At 39.8% G+C, this 25,726-nt stretch overlaps 1 protein-coding gene across 4 annotated transcripts in view; it reads right to left on the bottom strand.

The window, feature by feature from the left end:
* Window positions 1-25,726, bottom strand: part of NR3C2 (nuclear receptor subfamily 3 group C member 2) — a 272,459-nt gene that overhangs the window by 4,704 nt on the left and 242,029 nt on the right. For all 4 annotated transcript variants that reach the window (XM_075613836.1, XM_075613827.1, XM_075613808.1 and 1 more), the window contains 2 exons: window positions 13,859-13,989; window positions 11,129-11,286 (listed from right to left, as the gene is read on the bottom strand). In XM_075613836.1, the coding sequence (XP_075469951.1) occupies window positions 11,129-11,286; window positions 13,859-13,989 (289 nt within the window). The remainder of the gene's footprint in view (window positions 1-11,128; window positions 11,287-13,858; window positions 13,990-25,726) is intronic.

Here is a 25,726-nt window from a genome sequence, read left to right as displayed (position 1 = left end):
GAAGATCCCCCTGTGGGATCGAAACGTTGGAGTTATGTGCTGTATTTAATACATTTATTTTCATTCACCTGAGTGCTGTCTCCCTTTTTGCTGCTATGCGGTAATGTATACTTTTTTTTATATATATATATATATATATATATATATATATATATATATATATATATGTGTGTAAATATATATATATATATATATATATATATATACACACACACACACACACACACACACACACACACACACACAAACACACACAACTCTGGAGGCTCCACCACAGGACAGATGGCGCGCTTGCACAGCCACAAAACCCGTCAATTTCAGCTCTGAGAGGGAGTACGTGTGTGAGACAGGGGCAGGGGGCGCAGACAGTGGGCGTGAGTGTGAGAGATACTGTATGATTCTGGTTAAAGAAACAGTCTACTTGTTAAACCGAGTTAAAGACCAGAGTTACGGAAGGGTTCAAGCTGTTTTGCTTGCATTTCTGCCACTGCATTGAACATTAGTGAGACATGTTCACCAATTAGACATTTTTAATGGAAGTTTCTCAGTGTGTATGGATTATGTATTCTGCCCCTTTTGTGTTTCTAGATGATTTGTGGTCCCACGGAGCTAAAGGAGAAGTTCTACAATATCTCAAAAGTATTATTTAACTTTTTCTGTGTTCCAAAATGTCAGGTCTTCAGTAGTATAATCCGATTTGTCAGACTTTAGTAAGAAGCTTCATTAACAATTTTGGTAATTTGGCAGAGGTACAGCAATAAGTAATACAGAAGGTTTTCAATTGATATCATAGCCCGTGTGTTTAAAAGCAAAATTCCACTAGTTATTCTTAACACTTACACTTTAATGCAAACAGGGTCTGCGGTGCCAGTTTGCAATGAAACATGGGTCACTAATTGTTTTATAACAGCTTGAATATTTATTTATAAATTATTCAAGGACATTTTCATTTTCTGTATCTGTATCTCTGGAATTCCTCGTAATGGGGGCAATATGAGATCTTTATTCTTTCACAAAATTGAAAGTGTTCCCCCCCCCCCCCAAAAAAAAATAGTGTACAGAGTACCCATTTACAACCAGCAATGCATTAGTGCCCTTTTGCACATGAGAAGTTAAAGCAGCAAAACGTGACATTTTATGGGATTTTTTTTATAAATAAATCAGTTCTGTAGTATTAGATACTTTTTTTTATTCAACTCTTAATGCCATTTTTATTGAGTTTTAAAGCATCCTTTGATTTCTATAGCATGCTTTAGCCCAGCGGTGCGCAAACTACCAGCGCCTGCGCCCCCCCGTACCTGCTCTGCTCCTCCGTCGCCCCCCCCCTTAAATCTTGCATCAAATGACGCTGCAGGGTCATGCGATGTTGCGTCATGTGACCCGCGGCATCATTTGACGTCACGTCTCCATGGCAACGGGCGTAATTTGACGCTGCGTTGTCATAGGGACGCGTGACTGGAGCTAGGTAAGTATGTTTACCGATGCCTCGCGCTCTCAGCGCAGGACCTCTGTAAATGCTGCGACCGCCCAGAAAAGTCTCCCCCAGTTTGCGCACCACTGCTTATGCCCACCTACCAAGCAGTGCAAGATCTTTGCAACACTTTCCTGTTTGTGATAATTTGTTCCCAATGTTTCCAGCAGTTTGAGCTGCAAACTATAACAATATATAACGTTACCTAAGTAATATCAGGATACATTGTAGCTGCTGAGTTACACTGACTAAAGGATTGATTGAAACTGAAAGGCGGCCATTATGTTAGTCACACAATCAGGATTTTTACAGATTTATAACAGGATCACCAAACGATTGCCAGCTTAGGCAAGTATGTAGAATTATACATTGCCACATGCTTTACATATAAAAAAAGAATTAAAAAAGGGGGGAATGTAGTAATGCTGCTTTTAGTAGATTCACCACATTGCAGAACTGACTCCTCTTAGTCAACTTTGGAAGAAAGGACAGTATGTCACTTTTTCTTATATCTTAGTCTGTCTCCTTTTTAAAAGGTTTCATACAGTGGTGTTTTTGCAGGGACAAAGAAGTTGAAACCCCATGCAAAAAAATATCCAATGCTATCTAAACTACAATAAACAATTTGATGCTAAATCGAAAATTGTGGTGGAAAAAGCATTTAGCCACTTCCCTGTCGTTCACTGGATTTCCCCACAAAAATACTTATGGTTACATAAACAGAGTACATAGGTGAAAAGGTTGATGTTACAATTTAGGTTGGCAGATTACATAACGTGGGGTTCCACCGGCCACATGTTGTATAAAACGAATTAATTTTCTTGCAACTTGTTGAATTAATTTGAATGGAAACAAGTAGGTGAGTTTTCTTAAAAGGGTCCCCTCAAATAATGTTTTTAGACCAATATTCCTCCAAAACACAAAAACGCTGGATTATTTTATAACAACATATGTGATGAGAATAATAAAAAGTAAAGCCAGAGGCAGCCCTCTAGCATTTTTTGTATGTGCAAGCTTTGTGCTATTCTGTCTTCAAAGGAGAAAGCATAGATGAGAAGCAGCGTGACCACCAAAACCCACCCTACCAAATGGTACCCCTTGCTGTAGAATGTAGGTGTGTCAGGCGACTGCTTAAATCTTCAGAGATCTTCCTGGATTAAAAAATAAAATAAAACTAATAATAATAATAATAATAATAAATAAAAAAAGACTTGGCAATTACTATATTTGATACAGACATCATTTTGCCAATGTATTAATATGTTGGGTTATCTGCTAAAAACCAACATTTATAATTTGTTGTTTTTCCTTTTCTACAGACATATACATGTTAACGATATATATGGCTTCCAGCGAAAGGATGTGATTTTAGTTGCTCTAAAATGGAAGAGAACTTGGATTTGATGTGGGAAGTTCTTCTAAGTTAAACCACACTATTTGTAGCCCCGGGGACTCCCCAGTTCCCCAGAAACGTATCCATTTACTTGACGTTGTTTTCTCCCCGTTTAGGGAAATCAAAATGGTCACCAAATCTTGAGGGTCCTTCAGGCCAACAGAAAGTGCAACATCCTTCAAGGGATGACGTTGCAGCCTCCTACAGGATGACTGCGGGTGCCATCTTTGAACATCCATGAAGGACATTGCCAACTAAACCGGTATGTATCTTGAGACCTGGGAATTCCCCAGGGTTAAAAATAGATCTGGAGGGTGCTCCCTGGTCCTAATTATTTTTTTTACATCTATATAAAAAAATGGGTGGGATTCAACTTTGATAAACAGACAGTATATTATAGTTTCTATGTAAAACTCTGAAACAGACTTAATAGGCAGTAGTAAATTACAGTATTACTCCGAGAGAATTCATTAACTTTGCTTCAGTGTCATTAGAGCACAAGTGAGACAAGAACACCGGGCTTTACATAATGAGAATATGTGGCAAGGTTTTATAAAAGGCTAGGAGGAAACCATACACAGATGAAGTGCTACTTGCCTTACCACATTAGTCACTCATGACTAATTGTTATCTCATCAGAAATCTACCTCTCTCACGAACAGGAAGTACAAGTCACCCAAGCGTTCTGTAAACACACAATATGCCGAGCAAGATTTTTATTGATTTGTTTGTAATATGGTGTATTATTTTGGTATCTTTCCTCTGTATTTATACGACAACAGTACAAAAGGTGCCTTCTCAAAAAGGTACCCGCCGAGGGTAAAAGCAGTAATTTCTTCAAGTCTAGATCCATTCTAATGCTCAACAGTAAGACAGCTCTTCAAAAATGAAAAAGAAAGAACTATTTTTTCTTGAAGGCATTTTATATCAAACACTTGTATATTCTTTACAAAAACTGTTATTTTTTTTATTTTTTTCAGAAGCTACTGTACATGACTCCCGAGACGTTCTCTACTGTATGTTTTAAATGGCAGAACTTGGTTGCCTTTTCTGCTCATTGAAGTCATGATTTTTCTGCCTAATGAAAATCATTAAGGAGGTGATATCTAAGGTGACATTTTTGTTTTTAAAGGGCTGAATATCTTTAACACTACATGTGCATTTCTTAAATGTTCTTGTTTTAAAACGGAGCATTCATCACGGTTTTTAAAGTTCATAGAGGCCAAAAACAAAACTGGTCGAAAGCTAGCAGCAAAAAGACATAGGCTCATATTGTATTTACGAAGCAGTGCTTATAAAGACACAGTAAGACATCTTGAATTGACACTGAGGTGTCTCTTGGAGCCGTAAGTTGCCCTATGGCTTAGCATCACTTTACATAGCTCGAATTCCCCACCTCAAAGCAAAAAGCTGCTTGTGAGACAAACAGTACGGGCCATATCTAGGGTGACATCACTAAAAAAATTAATATTATAATGGTATTCTCTAAAGTGTCCCCATTTATGCGGTATAGTATTCATTCTCCCTTCCCTCTCGCCATTCTCTCTCTTCCTCCTCCACTCTCCATTCTCTTCTCTCCCTCCTCCACCCTCTCTCCCTCCCCCCTCCATTCTATCTCCCCGCTCCATTCTCTCTCTCTCTTTGCCCCCTCCCCCAACACCCTCCATTCTCTCCCACATAAAAGCATATGCTTCATTTAACCCCTTCCAGGCACTTTCACATATCGCACGAAGGGACAATAAGAAATGACATATATTCAGTGTAGGTACCTGCTAAACAGGGTCTACCTTGACGAGGTTGGCAGGCTTGAATCATGTTTTGATGAAAAGATGCAACCAAATTACTCCTTTGTCACACAGACTTAGGCTCTAAGTCTAAACATGTCACTAGTATATTTTAGCCCAAATTGGTAGGAGCACATGATCTGTTCTTTTGTACTCCTATCATGTTCAATGGTTTTGCTGCCCATCCCTCATTTCGCTTAAATGGCAGTATAAAATGGCGAAGGCAAAGCAAGAAATATTAAAGAAAGAAAAAAAAGTACAGCGCCACCTAAAACAAGCGAAACAGTGAAACACTAACAAATCTTTCCCTGCAGCCTGGTAAGTCTCTCACCCATAGAGAGAAAAGTCCAAGAGAAAAGAAAATACCCATATCGGTATTTTCTTTTCTCAAGTAAGAAATGTTACACTAATCAAAGTTACTAGATCTGATTTTTTATGATAACATACATTTGGAAATCCTGTAATACTGTACCTGTTATCGCCATTCATAAAAAATATGGGAACATATTGGAATATCTGATCTCTCATTATTAAACTGATTCAAGTATACATGCTTTTAAGAACATGGGTGGACCTATAGATTAAGTCTTTTTGTAGATCATAAAATGCAGCGTGCTTCAGACAAATAAAGCCTTAAAAGGAGATCTCATCAGGGAGACAGATCTCCCTTTGTGGCGATGCCGCCTTTCTTCCCTTCCATTGTTCCCTCTTCCAAACAATATCTGAGCACGTAAGATGCATCATTATTTTTATAGTGTGGAAAACACTTGCAACATGGACCGTGCTCAGACACATACTACTGTAATGTGTAAAACTAAAATATATTTGCCAGTTCTTCTGAACCATTGTATTTAAAAAAAATTGACAATTAAAAAAAAAAAAAAAAAAGACCTGTTTGGATATATTTTTGAAAATGGAAACTTTTTTTTTTTAAATTAAAGAGCACCAGTTGCAAGAAAAACAGATGTACAACAAGAGGACAGTAGTAGAAGTGCTTGTATCATTGCCTCAGATGGGATATTTGCAGTCGGTGTCACCTACATTGTCATTGAACAGATTGTTTTAAATGTGAATTGTTGTTTTGTCTTTTTTAAGATGTTGCATGTTTTGCTTTCTATCTATGCATCTCTTTTTGGTTTGGTTGTTTGAACATTGTGCATATTGCACAATAAACGCGCGCACACACACACACACACACACACACACACACACACACACACACACACACACACACACACACACACACACACACACACACACACACACACACACTAAACTGCAACAGTGCTAATCAAAGCACTATTACACAGAAGCTCCCTTTGAGATCAATGGGAGTTTCTGTACGACAGTGCCTCAATAGGTTAATAAACAACTCCCTATATTCACTAAATACCACATGATTTGGGGGCAGTTTGCCTTGTCCTGGTTTTTTACAGCCCCAACACAGCCAATGGACGGATTGAAACAGAAGAGGAATACTCCCTCCACCATTCTAGAGAAAGGTACAAGAGCCTCAGTCGGATCACTGTGTTAGATCAGATGATTTGGTAGATAAAAGCCCTGCTAACTAGTGATGTACCGGGTACCGGGTACTACCCGGTGGCTTTTCAGCTACCCGGAAATTACCCGGACCCGGCAGCTGGAAAGTGGACCCGGCGCCGGGTATCCGGGTAATGTCAGGGTAGTTGAAAAGTATCTCTTTCTTACCTGCTGGAAGCCCGCGCGGACATCTGAACAGGTAAGCAGAGGTGCGGGGCGGTGGGGCAGCATCAGCGGTCAGTGTGGAGCCCGCGCGGGAGCTGCAGGACTCCATACTGCACTGTGAGCTGGGACCATGTGACCGGAGCAGGAGAAGAAGCTTTCCTATTGGACAGCCGGCTACCCGTTACCCGGTTTAAAAAAAATGTAGAACCCGGTCCAACACTACTGCTCACATAGGGACAAATAAAATAATATTCAGAGCCCCACAATAACTGCAGAAACTGGACATGCTGTAGCTGACATTGCTAATGCAATCTTGCAATCCCATCGGCAAACCTTAATAGAAGAATTTCATCTGTGGGTTATATGGTTACAAAGCAGCAAATGTGGGCACCACACAGAAATAACATGGCATAAGCAGTGTGGACCTGTATCTTGAGGTTACTTTCAGCTATATTTTCTCTGAGAAGAAGGGACATTGATGAAATTTCCTAGAAAAACACAATGTCAATATCACATGCCGCACTGTATTAGTGATACACAACTAGTAACATTTTCCATATGATTAGATCATCCACGGGTTTTACCACACACAAATGGTGCTGTAAGGGAAGATCAACTGATGTTCTTCCAGCAAGTATTAAAAGGAAAGGCCGTTTTATATAATGACTTTCAGTCTTCTGAATTAATTTCAATGACTTCATACTTCTGCTTTAGACCCACACAATATGGAGAACAACAAGCAAGAAAACGCCTCTTTCCCTCAGGTAGTGAAGAGAAGGTGAAATGAAGAACAATAAAAAAGTGCCCAATGCAGCATAAACCCTGTTTTCAAAGACAGAGATGGAGCGCGTTGCTCCTTTCATTAACAGAGAGTTGGCTGGAGCTTAGTAAAGCCCATAATCACTAAAGGGTGCTAAGCTTTAGCACAACCTAACTCCCATTCAACATGGGATGTGCCTTAGGCTGCCTGGACTGGAGTTAAGCACCGCTGCCCTAACCTAAATTATTCATTTATACTCCTTTGCATACATTGCTCCCAGAACTCTGATTCTCGTTTTACACTGTGCCCTCGGTGCCTTTCTTTTGTGGCCTCATTGGACTGGGCATTGCTCTAAACAGCTGGCTTTTGTGGGAGTCCTTGTGGACGGAACCTCAGCACCACTGTTACACTGCCATGCAAGTCAAAATGTTCCTCTCTGTCTGTCTGCCTTTGACAGGATACTAGTGTATCTACTATTCTTTTATGCAATCCAAAATGTACATTTTAGGATTGAGCAATTTTGTAAGATTGCCATCCAAGGCAGTGAAAAGAACACCGATGGTTTGTTTTAAGCTGTTGAGCACAACTGTAGCTTTCACCCCAAATAGTTACATGCCCCACTCTGGCATGGGATAAGGAAGACCTGCTTTTTAAAAAAAATCAAATATTACCAGGGGAATCATGTTTTCTGCCTCCCACTGTGCTTCTCGGCAACAAGCAGCAGAAAATACATCAGAAAAATAATTCCATATGTAGTTCTTTAAACAACCCCAAGCTGTAACACTAAGGCATGTCCTGAAGTGCACTCGTCTTACCCTGTGAGCCTGCATGAAATATAAATAACACACTGGAGTCCGAGGTATTCGTGCATGCCAGCAGCTATCTAACAAGCTCCAGTACAGTCGAAACTGCACATCAAATGATGTGACCACATATTGCACCATCAAGGCAGAGGTAGATCATTTATCTATTTTGCAATGTATAGGTTACATGAGTATTTTTTAATCTCGGAAAAAGAAAACACTGAAGTAGTACAACAGGTTAGCACAAATCCAATTAGAAATAAATGAAGTTTCAGCACATGCATTTAACTTGGCAACACATAGCATTCAACAGCAAGAAGTTCAGGTAGCATAGTCAAAATATTACAAATCAAGCATATCAGACCGTTTCCTTCCAATTCCTTAAAGAAAGAAAAAATATTATTCTTCAGCGCTCCAGCTGATCTTTGATCAGCTAATATTCCCTTCACTGCTTTTAGTTTATGCCAATTACTGCAATGACGTGCTACAATTTCTTCATAAAATGTGTTTAAAATTTACATTATCTTATACCTGGCTACAGCCACCACTTGCATATGAAACAAAATAAAGCTCCTAAATAAAGAAAAACTCTAAACCATATATACATGTAAACAGGACTGGTTCTTGGCTACCAGTCTGCCCTCACTGGCAGCAAGTCCTGGTAAGAGCAGGCCTGCCAGTACTTATCATGGGTTTTTCCCACTCCAAGCAGTGCCCTTGAGTGACAGGGTAGGAGGAGGAACCAGGCCCGAGTTCGCTCATAAGGGGATTGCCGCCCAAATTTAGTCAGGGCCTCTCCCCACTTGAGAGATGCAGGTCACACACAGGTTGCCTGAATACTGGCCTTCCCTGTTCCTCTTCCCCTTGGGGGAGAGTGAGTGTGTACCTTTCCCCTGATCGAGGATCAGGGAAGAGCAAGGACTGCTGCGGGGGCCCTTGACCCGTAGTGTAGGTCCAGGGACCATCCTACAGCTGGATACAACACCAGAGACTGCATAGGGCAGAGGCCTGCTGTGCCTGCATTGAGCTGAACAGAATAAACCGTTCCAGTTATTATACCTCCTGACTGGTGTGTAATCTTTCTGGGAAAGGAGAGGGGATTGTGTTCTACCGTAGGAGATCGCCTCCATACACATGGAGCCTGCGGCAGATGGAGGTTGTACCACTAGAGATCTATGTCGGGTATATACCCCACAAGCTTGTCCTGGGTCCCCACAAACATCGGTGGACAACTCAGCCCTCCTGTTTACCAACAGGTAGCATGCACCACACACGCTGTAATGGCAGAATCTCCTATCGGTTGGGGGAAACACGTTACATACAATTATTTCCTGATACAAGAGATGGTCAAATCCCTGAATCTGAACTGTGTCAACGTGTCAACTTTCTCTCATTTAGATAGTTTCCAGCCAGAGCTGAAAAATTATGTTTATGGTCTAGGATATGAGTGCGCAACCTCTTCTCCCTGTCCCCCCCGGTGTCGTATGACGCTGGAAAGTTAGGGTAAGTAAAGTTACAGAAGCCTGATCACCTGCATTTAATTTAAATGCCTTCAGGGAAGCGTGGGGCCCCTGTAACCGCCGCGCTCCCCAGTTTGCGCAGCCCTGGTCTAGGAGACACATTTCTTAAAATGATTCTCATATTCTCAAGCCATGTTTTTTGGCTAATAGAAGAGCACAGCATTCATATAAATACATATGTGCATACACATTTGAAATCCCGTAAAACCAGGCATGGTTTTTTTTGTAAAATTATATTTCTCATAGCACAAATAAATTCAAATTAAGCCACGGACCCGTCAAAATAGTTACATCCACAATGACGTCTGATATATTGAAGCTAATGTTAAACATAACCAAATATACAGGCACAGTAAGGCAATTTGTTAGCAACATTTCTGTCCACCGACTGTATTTGACAAATGTCTCAAGATTGATCACAGTATTTCTTACGGTATAATCCATTGATGTGGGTCTATACATTTGTTAATGTGTTCCCCACATTACTTGCTCCATCACCAGGTTTTAATGCACGTGTGATGCCACTGGTGGTGCCTTCATACTTTTGCTGTAGTTATACAGTATATTGAATTATCATCTGTAACTGCAGAGGGTTACTCTCAGAGCAGGCAGCAATTTAATTTGGAATGAAGAAAGATATCAGGTATAAGATATAAGCGTGACCATGCATTCTGGAGCTCCTCTTGGTAAATGTCTCCCAAACTGTCTCCTATATTCTATTACAGAGAGTGATAGTGCACCATTAGCAAGGCTAATATTTCTCTTGCCAGGTAATTCAAATAGATGTAAAGAGTATTTAGAGGAATATTGTTTTCTACATTAATCTGATTTAGGTATATCAAAGTGTATTTTAATCTTGTGTTGTTCTTTTTTCTATAGAGTTTTTGTCCAGAATGCAAAAGCATGGGTTTTAGCACTGGCTTAAAAATGTATTCTGCTTTATCCTATTAGTTCAGACATTTGAGACACCCATGTGTTCTACTTATGAAAAAGCCTGTGGTGAATTCAAATCAGACTGCAGCAGATGACAAAATTACAGAATTGGTTTAAATGGGTAATAACCTAACAGGCCATGAGTACATTGATAGCAGGACACACGTTTATGCTTAAACACACAACTCCTGTGCTGAAAGCAAAATGCTCACATTCTATACATAATGTTTGAATATGACACTATATCAAGCAAAGTTGCTGCACCTTTAAGGCAATAGCGCATGTATGCACACATGGCAAGGAAAAAACTATACAGCCATACTGTACATCCCTTTTCCATGAACTCCTGAGCATTAGGCTGAGTCTACACTGCGTTGACCGCGCTCGGCGCTTAGCACAATCAATTTGTATCTATCCGGCCACGCTCACGCGGCGCATACTCGTGCACGTACGCTCGCGGGAGCTAGGTGCTTGCCGAGACAGATAAAATTGAGTTTGAGGCACGCTGAAGGGTCACATGACCTCCTCAGCCAATCAGTGCCAGTCACTGTTAGGCCACGCCCCCTGCTTACAGAAAAAGTTGCCGGACACCCGCGCGCTCATGCTTGGAGAGTTGTTGACGTCGCCACTCTCAAGCATGAGCTCTCTCAGCGGCAGCAGGGCCGCAGCCTTAGAAACATACCCATTCTGCATCCTAATGTTATTATTCATCCTGCATGATATGTTTCTACCTCAGTCACACAGTAAAAATTATACTTACATCATGCATGGAGTCTAGAAGTTTAGTTAAATTGAAATATCTTTGCCAGCTTTGTCCAGAGTTGTGTGGACTCTTCGTTAATATTTTCCTCAGTTCTTTAATGTAATTCACCCTCATTTCTTCAAATGCAGCTTGGCATTTAAGTCCATCCTTAGGTACTGCATTAAAAAGACAAGAGAGCAAATACTAAGCAAATGATTGTTGCCATAAGAGAAAACGAGCACCTTCAGTAATGAACAATTTTGTTGTAAGACACTGCTGAATGTTGAACAAAGGTTCAAGTACATTTTCAACATGATATTAATTTTAAGAGTTTAGTTCAATCATCACCAAGACACTCTGAACATTGATTTAACTTTGCTATTTGGCACAGGAAACCTGAACCTAACTCTGCAGACACGATATTACAGTACGGTAAGTTGATTTAACACTTTCAGTGACACCTTCCACCTGGTGCTCTATTTTGCATAAATAAATGGGATCGCAGTGGGCAGAAATAAAACTACAATTTTAATGTTCCAATGAGATTTGTATGTCTTTTTAGGCATATCGTAAATGGCCTTTAATTTATGGACGGGAAAATCTTTTAGGAACACAGAATCTCTTTTTGTGAAAGGTCAATTTACAGAAATTAATTGGAGGGCTATTGTAGAATTCACATGATTCACATACAGTAAAATATTGTGATTAACATCAGTGGTAAGACCCAGAAGCACAGAGGTAGCACCCTTTTCCTTAAAACTATTGCATCAAAAAATCCCCCAAATCGTGTAATTTGTTAATCGGCTTCTCCATTTGTTTGTATTGTATATTTCGGAGGACATGTTAAAACTCACGTTGGTAAAATCGCACAATAAAAAGTGTGAGTTTAGAATAGAATAACGTTTGCTACGTCTGCATTAAATAAGCCTTAAAAAAAAAAAAACACACACACACTAGTAGAAAATCCCATTCATTCTAACATAATGAGAAGGGGAATCCACACAAAGGCTATCGCATTTTCTGATGAATAGTAGCCAAGAAAACAAGATGTGTGTCCCTGTGTTACTCCAATCTTCAGCTCTAGCAATTCCTTTGCTGTTGTGCTCAAGTGCTATTACTTTATTTTTACTGCGGTATTTGACAATTATTGCACCAACATTGAGGCTAGATTAAAAATAAAATAGATAGAAACTCTACAAATAAACTGAACTCATATGAAACACCAAATTCTGGAGACCTGCCCAGAATCTCTGGTTGGACTTAAATACAGCAGTACTTTCTACCTGGATATCTTCCAAATTCCATGACTTGGTAAGTATATAAAAAATCAGCAACTGACTAAAACAACTAATGATATATTATATGGCTGCACCAGCGTTTAAATTAATTTCTCGGTCTATGTTAGGGTCGGACCTGGAGGTTTACAATAGAAATCGCAAATATTTAATAATCCTACCCAAAATGCACAAATACAGTACACCTTTCAATGAAAATGCTACAGTTCTGCAGAGATACTTAGGGAAGATATGTTTATACAAATCTATCTGTGGATAGCTACAGTCTGTAGATTTATGAACAACAAAAAACATTCTCCCTCATCCTACATCTGCAGACAAAATGTAGCGATTCATTGACTGATGAAACACAGATTAATTCACCCATATCCTCAAACATGGATACTGCATTTACAGGGGTGACCTTCCCGAAGACCAAGCAGCATGTGTGCCTTTAACAGTTCAAATGCGTTCTAATTCAGGCATACCAAATAGCTTGTACATGTTGCATTTTTCATCCTGGTCACATGCCTCATTGTGAAATCATTCAATAGCTTTCTGTGTTGAAGAAATATTGATGTAAAAAAACCTTTTCTCTAAGGCCTAAGAAAATATGGCCACTATTCTGATTTCCTTCAAACTGTTTACTGATTACTACTAGTACAATCTTTTAAATTAGGTGTGAGACAAAATCCAGAAAAAATGCAGAATGTATTATAGAAACCTGTGGCCTCCATTACCCAGCTTCTCACCATCCGGCTTTCAAGTAGAACTTTTCCAGACTAATAAAGTTAAAGTCAAATATGCAACAATACGTCTACATTCTGCATGGTTCCAAGGACTTCCATTGTGTTACGTTGAACGGGGGAGCATTGATGGTTAACTGAGAGAAACCGTATAAAATGTCATGACAAAGTGCATATTATTGTATACACTATTAATGGAAGTCATAGACGTTTGGTCCTGCTCCTGGAATGCTGAGAGGTTCAAGAGTACTGTAGGTCAATAAATGCCTATTATGTAAGTGCCACAAAAGGGTTGGCGTCCTCTTTAATTATACTCTACCGAGATGCTACGTTACCGAGACACAGCCTCACATTAATTATACACTATTATTGTTCATTTATTTCATTAGGTTGCATGTTTCTGATCCAGAAGAAGAAAGAAAAAAAACATAATTTCAATTTTCTAAGCTACAGTAAAAAGTAGCTGTAATTTCAATTAAGGTCATACTAACAAAGGCAGCAGTGCTTATAGTATTTAAGTGAATAAACACACACATAAATATATATATTAATATATATATAAAAAATAGTATTTGTGCATTCAAAGAGGTGTAGTTCCAAAGCTGTAATAAGAGGAATGTTACACTCATTTAAGGTTCAAGGCTTTCTGACAGGTTTATTGTGGCCTGAAGAGCGATAATAGCATAACTATGAGACAATAATAATGCATTGTGGGATAGTTACATTACCTGTGCTTAGCAGCAACAACACTTTCATTATTGTGTACTCTTCAAAGGTGAGCTGCAAACGGTTAAACTCCAGGCTAATCTGCTGCATTCCTTGGCACAGTTCATACATGGCAGAGTGGCGCATCCGATCTCTAGGAGGCCAGAGAGAAAGAAAACGTGTTCAATCACAAACTCAACATTAAAAAAGAAATAATGATATCTCCCTAATACACGATAACAGCATAGAAAGAAAGGCCTACACATTTGATGTTGTACATTTGTGGCACTGTTGCGTTTGAGATCTACTTATCCATGCTCCTGAAAATGTTAGGTTATTACATTTGTGAATTCACCCTTAATAACTTCCCACAATTACCTGACCTACACATGCAGGGTGGCTACAAGGGAAGCAGAGTACAGTAGTTTTATATTTTTTGTTAGCCAAACCTTGTTAGAGTTCCCTTAACTAAACATCTATACTGATATGATAATAGCGTTTGGCTTACAGTATATTTATTATGTCGAGCCTGGCACCCAACATACATATTTTTGATACGCTGTGTATTTACAGGTTTGTTTGTTAACGACGCTTTTTATGTTTTTCTTTATAGCCTTTGTCGACAAATAATTAAAATCAGATATGCTTCTGTTGATAAGCGAGGTTCTATTGAACCAAACTCAATTTGTGAAGGATTAGCAAAACACTTCAGCATTACATAGAATCCCAATCAAGAAATAGAGCACGGACTCCTGTATTGGATTACAAATGTTTCAAGCAATCACATAGGGGGTGCTTAGCTGCAGAAGTGTATGTATGTATGTCTTTATTTATATAGCGCCATTTATATAGCGCTTCACAGAAGTAATACAAGTGACAATCATATAAATAACAAATAATACAAATAACAGATCATGGGAATAAGTGCGTCAGACATAAAACTAACATTTAGGAAGAGGAGTCCCTGCTCCGAAGAGCTTACAATCTAACTTGTAGGTAGGAAGAACGTACAGAGACAGTAGGAGGGCATTCTGGTAAGTGCGTCTGCAGGGGGCCAAGCTTTATGTATCACGTGTCTAGTATTATCCACGTTGCTACTCATATGCTTCTTTAAGCAAGTGTGTCTAAAGGTGGATAGAGAGGGTGCTAGTCAGGTATTGAGGGGAAGGGCATTCCAGAGGTGTGGGGTAGTCATTGAGAAAGTGTTCTGATAAGCTCAATAGTACATGTATATTTAATACTGTACATTGATTTGTTTACCTTGCGGTTTGCTTCTGTCATTCCATTATTATAAAGAAACTCAAGCATAAAATGTAATTTGCCCAATGTTTAAAAAAAATTAAAAAAAATGACTTGCCTGGTTTCTAAAGTAAGATATGAAGTATATTTGCTGAGCTGAAAGCCCCAACAAACATTACCACAAACCACATGAGAATTTTATTTAAATAAAACATCTTAATGTTTGGTCAGAATGTAACTTCACTATTTTATACTAGTTTCCGCTCAGCATTTTCTTCAACTTGGACCACACCAGACAGACATTGTACAGCCCCATAAAACAGCCTGGGTTTGTTTGTGTTTACCTTGCTTTACATCTGCAGCTTGTAAATGTAATTTTCTCTAGCTTATTTCCTGGAATAAATTGCAGATGCTTTTTCATGTGTTGGATCACGGTATTAAAAAAGGAATGGCTTGATTCCTTTGGTTTGTATGTGGCTGAGCCATGTGAGATTTTATATACCAGGTGTACATTATGATACATACAAATGCCTTTGACAGAATGGTGAACTGCCAAAGGAGTGTGCTTCATTACTGGAATAGGTGAGTCACTGCAGTGCCATGTGATTTAAATCCATCCATGTGACAAAGTATGAGTAGCCGCATTAATCTGTGATCACTAGTTAGTTCATACACACAACAACTGTTAATAGCAGATGGGACCCGCTTTCAAGATAAGGTTGTCCTTTACTAATCCTAATCTAGAGGAGTGTATGTTTGCTTTCAATAATACTGTATGTGAATGTTACAAATATTTAAGTGAAAACAATGGCTTGCTGATTAATGCAGCAATTTATCCTATGCAGTGATACTACGCATGATGCCTTGCAATCCTTCAGTGCAGTAAAAGCTGGAAATGCATTGAAGCTGCACGATCCTGAATCTGATTTAAGTTCTGTGACAATAAAAGGAATATTACAAAAATGCTGAACCTGGAAGAAGCCGCTGGTATGTGACATGAGGGTGTGAAATGCGCGGCAGTGGTGGTGTCGTTTGGCAGGGCCCCAAGATCAATATCCCTATGGCCTGTTTAGATTCGAAACCCAAAACTGGCAACACTTTGCATTCACTGTTTTGCAAAATGGCTGTGGGACCAGGGATGATGAATAATATATCATAACTAGTGCATGGGCACCTTTGCCGATAAATACGACTGATATGAAATTGATATGGAGACCGTTTAATATGCTTCCCTGATGCTAACCAGAGTATGTAAATTATGATGGTGACTAACATCAATAACCATTTAATATACTATTAGGTTGTTGTGGCAACACCTATTGTGCCTTTAGCCTTCACATGACTTTACACAAGCAGCGTCCCAGTTGATCGGGTTGTTGCTGACCTACATAGGAACCGGTGATTCTAGCCTGGAACCAGTCTGCAAATCTGCATATTCTGCTCTCAAATAAGATACATCAGCAAATCAGTGGAGTGCAAGTGTGTGACTAGAAGAGGCACTCCTCCCTTTAATGGAACGGCAAGAGGAGGGGCAAATAAAGGACACTCTAGTTGTCTACACAGTCAATATTTGAACTTTATGAGTGTGTTACTCCATAATGTGACAGCGGGACTTCATGTGAATATTCACCATTTGCTTCGTTCATGAGTCATAACTATTCTTGCAAACATTTTCTCTTTTGATCCAGTGTTTCTGGGGATTACTTGGGGATCTTTTACAAACTATTTTGAATGCTAGTATTATCTATTTGTGGGGTTCATATTCATATTTTTCTTAGGGGTGTCCTGCCTTTTTTAATGTTTTTGTATACCCTTGTATTTCCATTGTGGTGTGTATTTTGGTATAGGGTTATTCATACATTTTTTTCTATAAACATATCTTTTTAGACCATTATTTATCATTAAACAATTGCCAATTCAATATTCTCTCTTTGTAATACATCTTTTTGTGGATTCCTAATTGGGTGGGGATGAGGTAGTGCTCCCCTGGATATCCTTCTGTTCTTTCTGAGTTTTGTACTTACTATTTAGGATCTAGAGCACCCCCTATATTTATGCTTTCCTCAAAGTTTATTCATTTTAGTACCTTGAGCATAACTATTTTTATTTAATTTTTTTTTTAAATAAAAGGAACATTGCAGTATCTATTATGACATCACTAGGACAATACAATGTCCTAGTTGTATCAGAACCTGAACAATACAATTCACAATAATGTTAGTTTACATTTTTATTTTAAATAATATGCCCTTAATGGCAAGAATTTCTTTATTTTAATGTTTGTATTCTAACACCCTTGTGTAGACTGAATAATACATGTACAGTAGTTTTAACGCACAATCACATTGCACACTTTCATGGCTCTAACTCTTTAGGTGTTACCATCTTTACAGAATAAACAAACATACACATACAATATAATTATTCAAAATTACAACAAAAAAACAGATAACGACAATTTGAATGCACTTACATTGCACATTTTTGTGTAAGCACAGACCCTACTTGAGTTAAAGATTTGATTACGTATTTGTTAGCCCACAGAGATCCTATAGACACCTAACCCAAACAGCTGAATTACTTTAATATAACTTCTCGTTTCTCTATTCATAGTGTAACCCCTCCTATCTGATTCATTTGGTGGGCTTTATCCTAGATTTTTCTAAAGGAGACATGGAACGTAGCAGCATGTCGGCCTGTGACTTTACTGAAGCCCCACTCAGAACATGGCAGGTTACTGAGAATCCTGAACTAGCCAAAACTGGGATCCATTACATCTTATTCTGATTAATACCGGTAGTTGATTTTTTTTTTTTCAAATTAAAAAGATCTGCGGAAGTAAACGTTAGTTTTGAGAAGAGATGACTCGTTGACAGTCTCCTCTATAAAAATGTATAAAAATACGATTGGGAGGATTGCAACTTCAAATTTATAAGTTAGTAAGAACGCTGTTCTCCCTGTGATAAATCGGCGATCCAATGGCTGTTTATAGCACTGCTTGTAAAACCGAACTCTGAAACCGTCTACTGTATGATTACAGACATGTTATTCACACACCTTTATAAGATTGTATCTGACAAGACCGCTTTTGGCTATTTTGTGCTTTCTTGGTCTGTTGCGATACCTGCAGTGATGAGCAAACCCCTTCCCTTCTGAGAGCTGTATACTCCTGAAGAGGATTGGTGATCCACAGATTGCATCTCTGGAGAATGTAACTTTTGTGCACTCATCTACTGGACACCTATTTCGCTGGTTTATGTATTTATTTTGAGTACTCTCTATTTATTTCTGTTAGTATATTTGTTATATTTTTTTTTTATCTGGAGAACGCTTTAGTGAACACCCCCCACCCCCACTATTATACATATGGATATATTTATATAGATGGCAATTATTGAATATGACGGGATCTTGCAATTTATAGTGCTACAAACCCCCTTATTTTCAAGCAAATTATCATAGCTAATATCACAGTTTAATGAATAGGTTCCGATGTTTCCGACAATTTATATCAAAAGGCGACTGTCAGTCATTTATGTACTCATATATATGTAATGACTGACAGTTGTTTTCTTTAAATATACACACACACACTTATTTAGCACAGGCTTAAACTATAGTGGACTAATATGGAGAAACTACTGCACACCAAATATATGAAATAATGTAAGATACAAATACCGGTGCTCCTGGTTCAGGATTCTCTGTGATAATCCAATATTCAATGAAAGGTGTAAAGATCAGGGCTCCACGGATTTTAAATACACTATTTATTGCCAACAAAATGACTTGACGTTTCGGCCACACATGGCCTTTCTCAAAAGCAGAATGCCAATGCGTGTGTGGCCGAAACGTCAAGTCATTTTGTTGGCAATAAATAGTGTATTTAAAATCCGTGGAGCCCTGTTCTTTACACCTTTCATTATACTATAGTTTCCCGCCACTACTGTATATCTAGTTAAAAAGAACAGAAACATCAGTGTTCCACTATAGTAGACGTCTGTGCTAAATAATTAGGTTGTTAATAGGTTCCGATATCTTCAACAACTCTTGTCCATAGGATATCTATCTATATATATATATAGATATATAGTATATACACATACATACAGTACATATACATCGCACATTATTTAAGTTATTGTGGGTAAAAAAAAGTGACAGAAAACCCTCCACCGCAAAGCATATAGCAAATGAAAATATTACTGCATGCTCATTTGTATATCTTAGATAGGTCTGCAACCCCACCTTTCACCATTATCACCCAGCACACAGTGGATTTGAAGCAAAAGGTGGCACTGTGTGCTCATTTGCATGTCATTTCCCAGAATCCCTTGCTGCGGTGGAAGCACTGTATGCTGGGTGATAATGGTGAAAGGCAGGGTTGCAGACCTGTCTAAGACATGCAAATGAGCCTCGATCTGTGGACTTCTGTTGCAGACAAGCCGGATGGTGGTGATATTATCACACATTGCTCGAAATGTTTTTTATCTTGAGAGCACGACATCAGGGTAGTTATAACACTTTTATGAACAATAGAAAAAGTGTAAACACAACTCTTAAACCATCACAGCGAACCTCGCTGGGTGAGGATCACCACAGTACCAATGTTACCCTTACAGTACAGCCCCAGCGCTGCGCAATCCTAGGTATTGGAGTCTTATTTTACCCCTGACAGCCCTGTGTCATAGAGAATCCTGGTATATGTGCTAGCACGTAACGGTGGAGCCCATGGTGGTTAGTGTGGTACCGTGGCAGGCCTGTGTTTCACAAAGGCTTCAGTACCCCTTTTACTTGTCTTGGTGATGAAGATCCTCTTTGTGTTTCCTTAGGCTGGAGGCGGATGATCCCCTGATACTTTGCTCAAAGAGCCTGTCTGCAGACGACAGAGACTATTATCTGCAGGATTCCTCTTCTCGCTCTATGTGGGGCTCATGCAGATCCCTTTGTACAGGAGGGATCTGCACACAACCTCACTCCTTTAGCTCTCAGCAGAACTCCCCAGCCCCCCTCCCTCTTCAACTGTCACCAACTGTCATTCCACTGGCTAAGCACAGTCACATGGTCCAGTGGAATGTAATTCTTAAAGGGGCCAACCCCGGATTGGTCCTGACACTGCCTGCACTGTTACCAGGGCTTGCATTTCAGGGAGGGCAGACTAGTAGCCAAAACAGACATGGCTACAAGTAATTGAAAAGGAAAAACGTATACCTTAAAAAATAAAATTAAAAAAAATGCAGCATAAAAATAGCTTCTTAAAATGTGCTATCTACATGAAAAGCATTGGTGCTACGTTATTGTAGAATTCCACAAACTGATCAAAACATTACATACCTAAACAATTGCTGAACAGATGTGAACATACAGTATGATGCTCATGCTAAATAAATCTGATTTAAACATGCAGCTTGCTACGTCAATTTATCCTGCTTACCGTTACTATAGAAATCAGAATACCAAAAAGAATTACAGGCTTTGGACCTAATAGGTCATTAAGAGGTAGCTATATTCTTACAGAACATTATGCAACGCTAATCCTAAAATTCTTAGGCTACAAGCAAATTACCTTATGAAAAGGTAAATGGTGAAAATCACATTCACTTTTGTTGTATCTCAATATTGTATATATTGCCATCCACAGCTTGTCCAGTCCTCCACAGATCTTGTTCATTTCTTGCAGAAAATCTGCTTTTCTTCATTCACAGTAGACTTCACTTAATATTGACATTTACTGCATTGCACTCTCTGCACCCATGGGTGCCAGAATGTAACCGACATCGAAATGGTGCAATTTGCAGCAGTCAAAATGAATGACCAAGGAAGCCCTAGAGCAGGGGAGGCCAACTCCAGTCCTCACTGACCACTACCAGGTCAGGTTTTAAGCATATCCCTGCTTCCGCACAGGTGGCTCAGTCATTGACTGAGCCACTGATTGAAGCCACTTGTGCTGAAGTAGGGATAGACTTAAAACCTGACCTGGTAGTGGTCCTTGATAACTGGAGTTGGCCTCCCCCTGCTCTAGAGAATGTGTTTGTACTTTATCATCGGTGTCCTAAATCTAGAGCAACAACTGCACATTTTAATAGGACCTTTTCCCTTTCTTCTCGAAATTTTTCTTCCAGCTATCCTCTTCATCATTTCCCTCAAATCCTTGGGTTTTTTTTTGTAAACCTTTCATATGCAATTCTCAAACTTCCCAGCTTTCTCTTGAAACTATTATTATTATATACTGTACTCAGTCCAATTAGACTTCATAAATCCTTACCCCATTCACCCTTTCCTTCCCCTTTATTTCCATCACCGTTTTTACCATTCCGGCTTTCCCCAAGTACTTGCCATCATTACCCTTCACCTTCCTTCCCTTTACCTCTTGTCCTTTTCCATTCATCATTTCCTCCTACTTCTCTCCATCACGCTTTCCCATTTGCTTCCTTCTCTCTGCAAACCTTACATCTCCCCCACCTACAACTACGTTCCCTTTCCCCATTTATACGCAATCCTTCCTCCCCTCCCTCTTCTCTTAACCTGAGTGTTCCAGCTTCTCACACCCCCTTTTCATGTTCCCTTACCAATAGAACGTATCCCCAGCTAGACCAAGTTAAGAATGTAAGCTTGAGTGAGAAGTATAAGCAAGTGCAACTTCAGTGCCCTGGTGGTTCTAATGCCTAATGCAATTCTTGTTGCATGGATTACAATTGTTGTCATTTTGATCATGGGGTAGCACCCCACTAGAAGGTAACTTACCACTAGGGTATTGGTCCTCAGTCTCAATAATTCTATTTGAGAACCAGCCCCCAGGGGTTGACCTAAACAGATAAATGGCTGCCTACAGGCGAAACTAGCTTCTTTACTGGCAAAGCCAGTATTTGAATCTCTCATCATACAGTACCTGTAATATGTTTAGTATGTGTAGAATGGGTGCCATCTAGGTTAAAAGAATTTCAATGGATTTCCTGGAGAACCAAGTCTGTTCTCGGTTTTGTTTGTATAACTTTGTACATACAGTAGATTGGATCTTTAAGCATATATATATATATCAATCTGTGTTTAGAAATCAAATAACAGTCATGCACTCACGTGGAATACCTAATTTCTTTGGGAGAAAATGGAAGCCAGAATTAATAATGTTAAAATAACTAGCAAACAAAGGTAGATATTCCCTACCTGTGACATAACACAACCCAAATTAACAATCATTGTAAAGGAAATGTAATGCCTATAGCATACACAAACCCTGTATTGAATACATTTATGAACTGATTTATTTTGTAACTGATGCCTTATACACTAGGAAATGTATTTTAAAATAACATATTAGTACTTAATAGGACTAGAGTTTGTATATATGATGATCTAGTATAATAGTATAGCAATACTGATACAAGGGTATTCTATTTCAGAAACGGTTAGAGAGACGTGTAGGGGGGGGGGGAGAATTCTATTTTTCTCTTCTGGAAGGTACAGTTTATTCAAGTTCAGCACTCTAATCATTACACCATGTTATATTTCCATTCATTCTTCACCCAATTACTCAATCCAGTACAGGCAATTGCTCTGAATATTGGGAAGTTAATTCAGGAAAATGCAAACCACATAAAACCACGCAAGCCCACAGTCAAAACCTTAACTTTACATGTATTCACGTCTATGATGAATAAGCCATGTGTGAACTACTGTAGGCAATAACTTAATTATTTACAGGAAGTCCCAGCTCAACCTAATGCTCTTTAAGGGCTATTTATAAAAGTATCCCACAGCTGCAAAACAAGCTACAAAACATGGTGTAAACATGATAACAAATTCACTACAGAAAACATGCCATTCAAAACAATTAGCAGCAGTATTGCCCCAGTTGTGCAGCTGGGAGACTTGGATAAATACCCACAAATATGTGTTTCATTCATTATATACAGTGGCGAGTAAAAGTTTGTAAACCGCAGTGATAATGACGGACATTCCATTGTTTTCCAATATGATAACCTTCATGAATCAAAACAAAGTATTTTCTTAAATATCCAATAGGGTTTATAATAACCAATTCCACGTCTTTTGAAACAAAATGATGTATGAATTAGACAAACAATGAGTAATTAAGCCTGCGGCCACACTGCCGCTGAGCGCGCTTGCCGCTTTCACTTTAATTAAATGCTATATGTATGGCCACGCTCACGCGCTTGTGCACGTACGCTCTCCAAAGCTCAGCGCTTGGAGAGACAGGGAAATAGGATTTACAAGCTCTGAGCAGGGTCACGTGACCCTTCAATATAACCAATGGAGAGAGGCAGAAACAAATGGGGAGAGACAGACAGAATGGGGAGAGAGAGACAGGCACAGAATGGGGGGAGAGAGAGACAGGCACAGAATGGGGAGAGAGAGACAGGCACAGAATGGGGAGAGAGAGACAGGCACAGAATGGGGAGGGGGAGAGAGAGACAGGCACAGAATGGGGAGAGAGAGACAGGCACAGAATGGGGAGAGAGGGGCAGGCACAGAATGGGGAGAGAGGGGCAGGCACAGAATGGGGAGAGAGGGGCAGGCACAGAATGGGGAGAGAGAGACAGGCACAGAATGGGGAGAGAGAGTTTCGGATGAGCAGAGAGATTGGAAGGAAGGGGGAGAGGGGGAAAGGGGAGGGAGAGAGGGGGAAATGGGAGGGAGAGGGGGGAAAGGGGAGGTAGAGGGGAGAAAGGGGAGGTAGAGGGGAGAAAGTGGAGGAAGAGGTGGGAAGGGGAGAGGGAAAGAGGTGGGAAGGTGGGGAGAGAGGTGGGAAGGTGGGGAGAGAGGTGGGAAGGTGGGGAGAGAGGTGGGAAGGGGGGAGGGAGAGAATGGAGGGAAAGCGGTAGGGAGAGAATGGAGGTAAGGGGGGAGGGAGAGAATGCAGGAATGGGGGGAAGGAGAGAATAGAAGGAGGGGGGAGTGAGAGAATGGAGGGACACACACAGATAAAAAGACACACACACACACACAGACAGAGACACACACATACAGCCCAGATCCAGCCAATGACATGCTCCCTCCCTTAAACACCACGCTCCTCGCTCTCGAATTTGTGAAGGACAGCCGAACGCTCATGCATGGAGAGGTGATGACGTCACCACTCTTAAGCATGAGCGCGCTCAGTGGCAGCGGGGCCGCAGCCTAAGGGTCAGGGTATATGAAAAAGTAAATGAAACCCTGGTTTTATCAGCTAAATTAAAGGGGATAATTAGAATCGGGTGTTTAAATAATTAGGTAGATCTTCAGGTGTGAGTTTGGGAGGCCCCACCCTATATAAAGATGGTCTTCACCATATAGGTGTGTGTAAACACGTCATGCCACGATCAAAACAAATCTCTGTGGACCTCAGAAAAGCAGTTATTGATGCTCATCAGTCTAGAAAAGGGTTACAAACCATGTGTAAGGATTTGGGGCTCCAAGACCACAGTCACTCTACCCAGGGGCGGTCGTTCTACCATAATCTCTCCAAGAACACACCGGAAAATTATCCAGGTAGTCACAAAGAACCCCAGAGTAACATCCAAGGATCTGCAGGCCACTCTGGCCTTGGCTAATGTGAGTGTTCTCAACTGTCAGAAAAAGACTGAACAAGAATAGTATTCATGGAAGGATAAAAACAACATTGCTGCGATCGGAAGTGCACTAAAGAGCACATAGATGATCCACAAGACTTCTGGAACAATGTTCTCTGGATATAGGAGTTAAAAGTAGAACTTTAGGGCCTCAATGAGAAATGTTATGTTTGTTCGAACAGACAAACCTCATCCCAAACGTTGAGACGTAAATTATAAGGAATTATCTATCTAACTATACATCAACTGGATAGCCTTCATCTAAACCTGCATAAAGCATATTCTGTTTATTACTTTTTCGAACACTCTGCATTTCTTAAAATTCCCTTTCTCCAAAAAAATTATTTCTTTCCATTTTAATTTTCAAGTGGGGATTTGCGATTCAAATACATTGCATAACCAAATACCATATGTTGGTGAGCGTTTTCTATAACAAATATTTTGGTAAACGTTAGTTGTCCCACATACCCACAATTTATAATCCATTGCACGACCTTCGACCACTGAACTGGTTTAGGGTCTCTGCATGACAATATGTCCTGCCACATGTAGATGAGATTAGGGAGTGGGAGTAGGAACACAAAGTCCAGTCCAGATCCACAAAAGGGTGCTAAACAGGTGCTACAGCTCAGCACCCTTTTGTGGATCTGGATCAGAGCGAGATTAGACTCCATCACCATAACACTGATCTACTGATACCACATGCGGTGATAACTGGGCCAAAGACACACCATTTTTGTCATGAAAAATATAGCCAAATAAGTTTTATTAGTAGCAACCTTTTTGCATATGTAGCCCCATTTCACCGTGACTAAAGGAATTACATGTGCGGAGTACCTGTTTAACGTACAGGAGGCCTAATCCTCTGCTACTAGGAGCCTGGGGTGATCTCGTTCTAACTGGATATAGCGCCTCCACCTGGGAGGGATCCTAGCGCTGCAGGATAACCCCTCACAGGAACCAACAGTCAGTGAATAATGCTACATACTCGGGTATAACTAACTTATATTTACTGACACATCTATTTATATAAAACTGAAAAATTGTTTGTCTGTGGCTTTGTGCGGTTTCTGATTGGTTGGT

This window comes from Ascaphus truei, chromosome 1 (genome assembly GCF_040206685.1).
Source record: "Ascaphus truei isolate aAscTru1 chromosome 1, aAscTru1.hap1, whole genome shotgun sequence".
NCBI lineage: Eukaryota > Metazoa > Chordata > Amphibia > Anura > Ascaphidae > Ascaphus > Ascaphus truei.
Note: the sequence above shows the minus strand (reverse complement) of the source record. Positions and strands in the feature narration are given on the sequence as shown.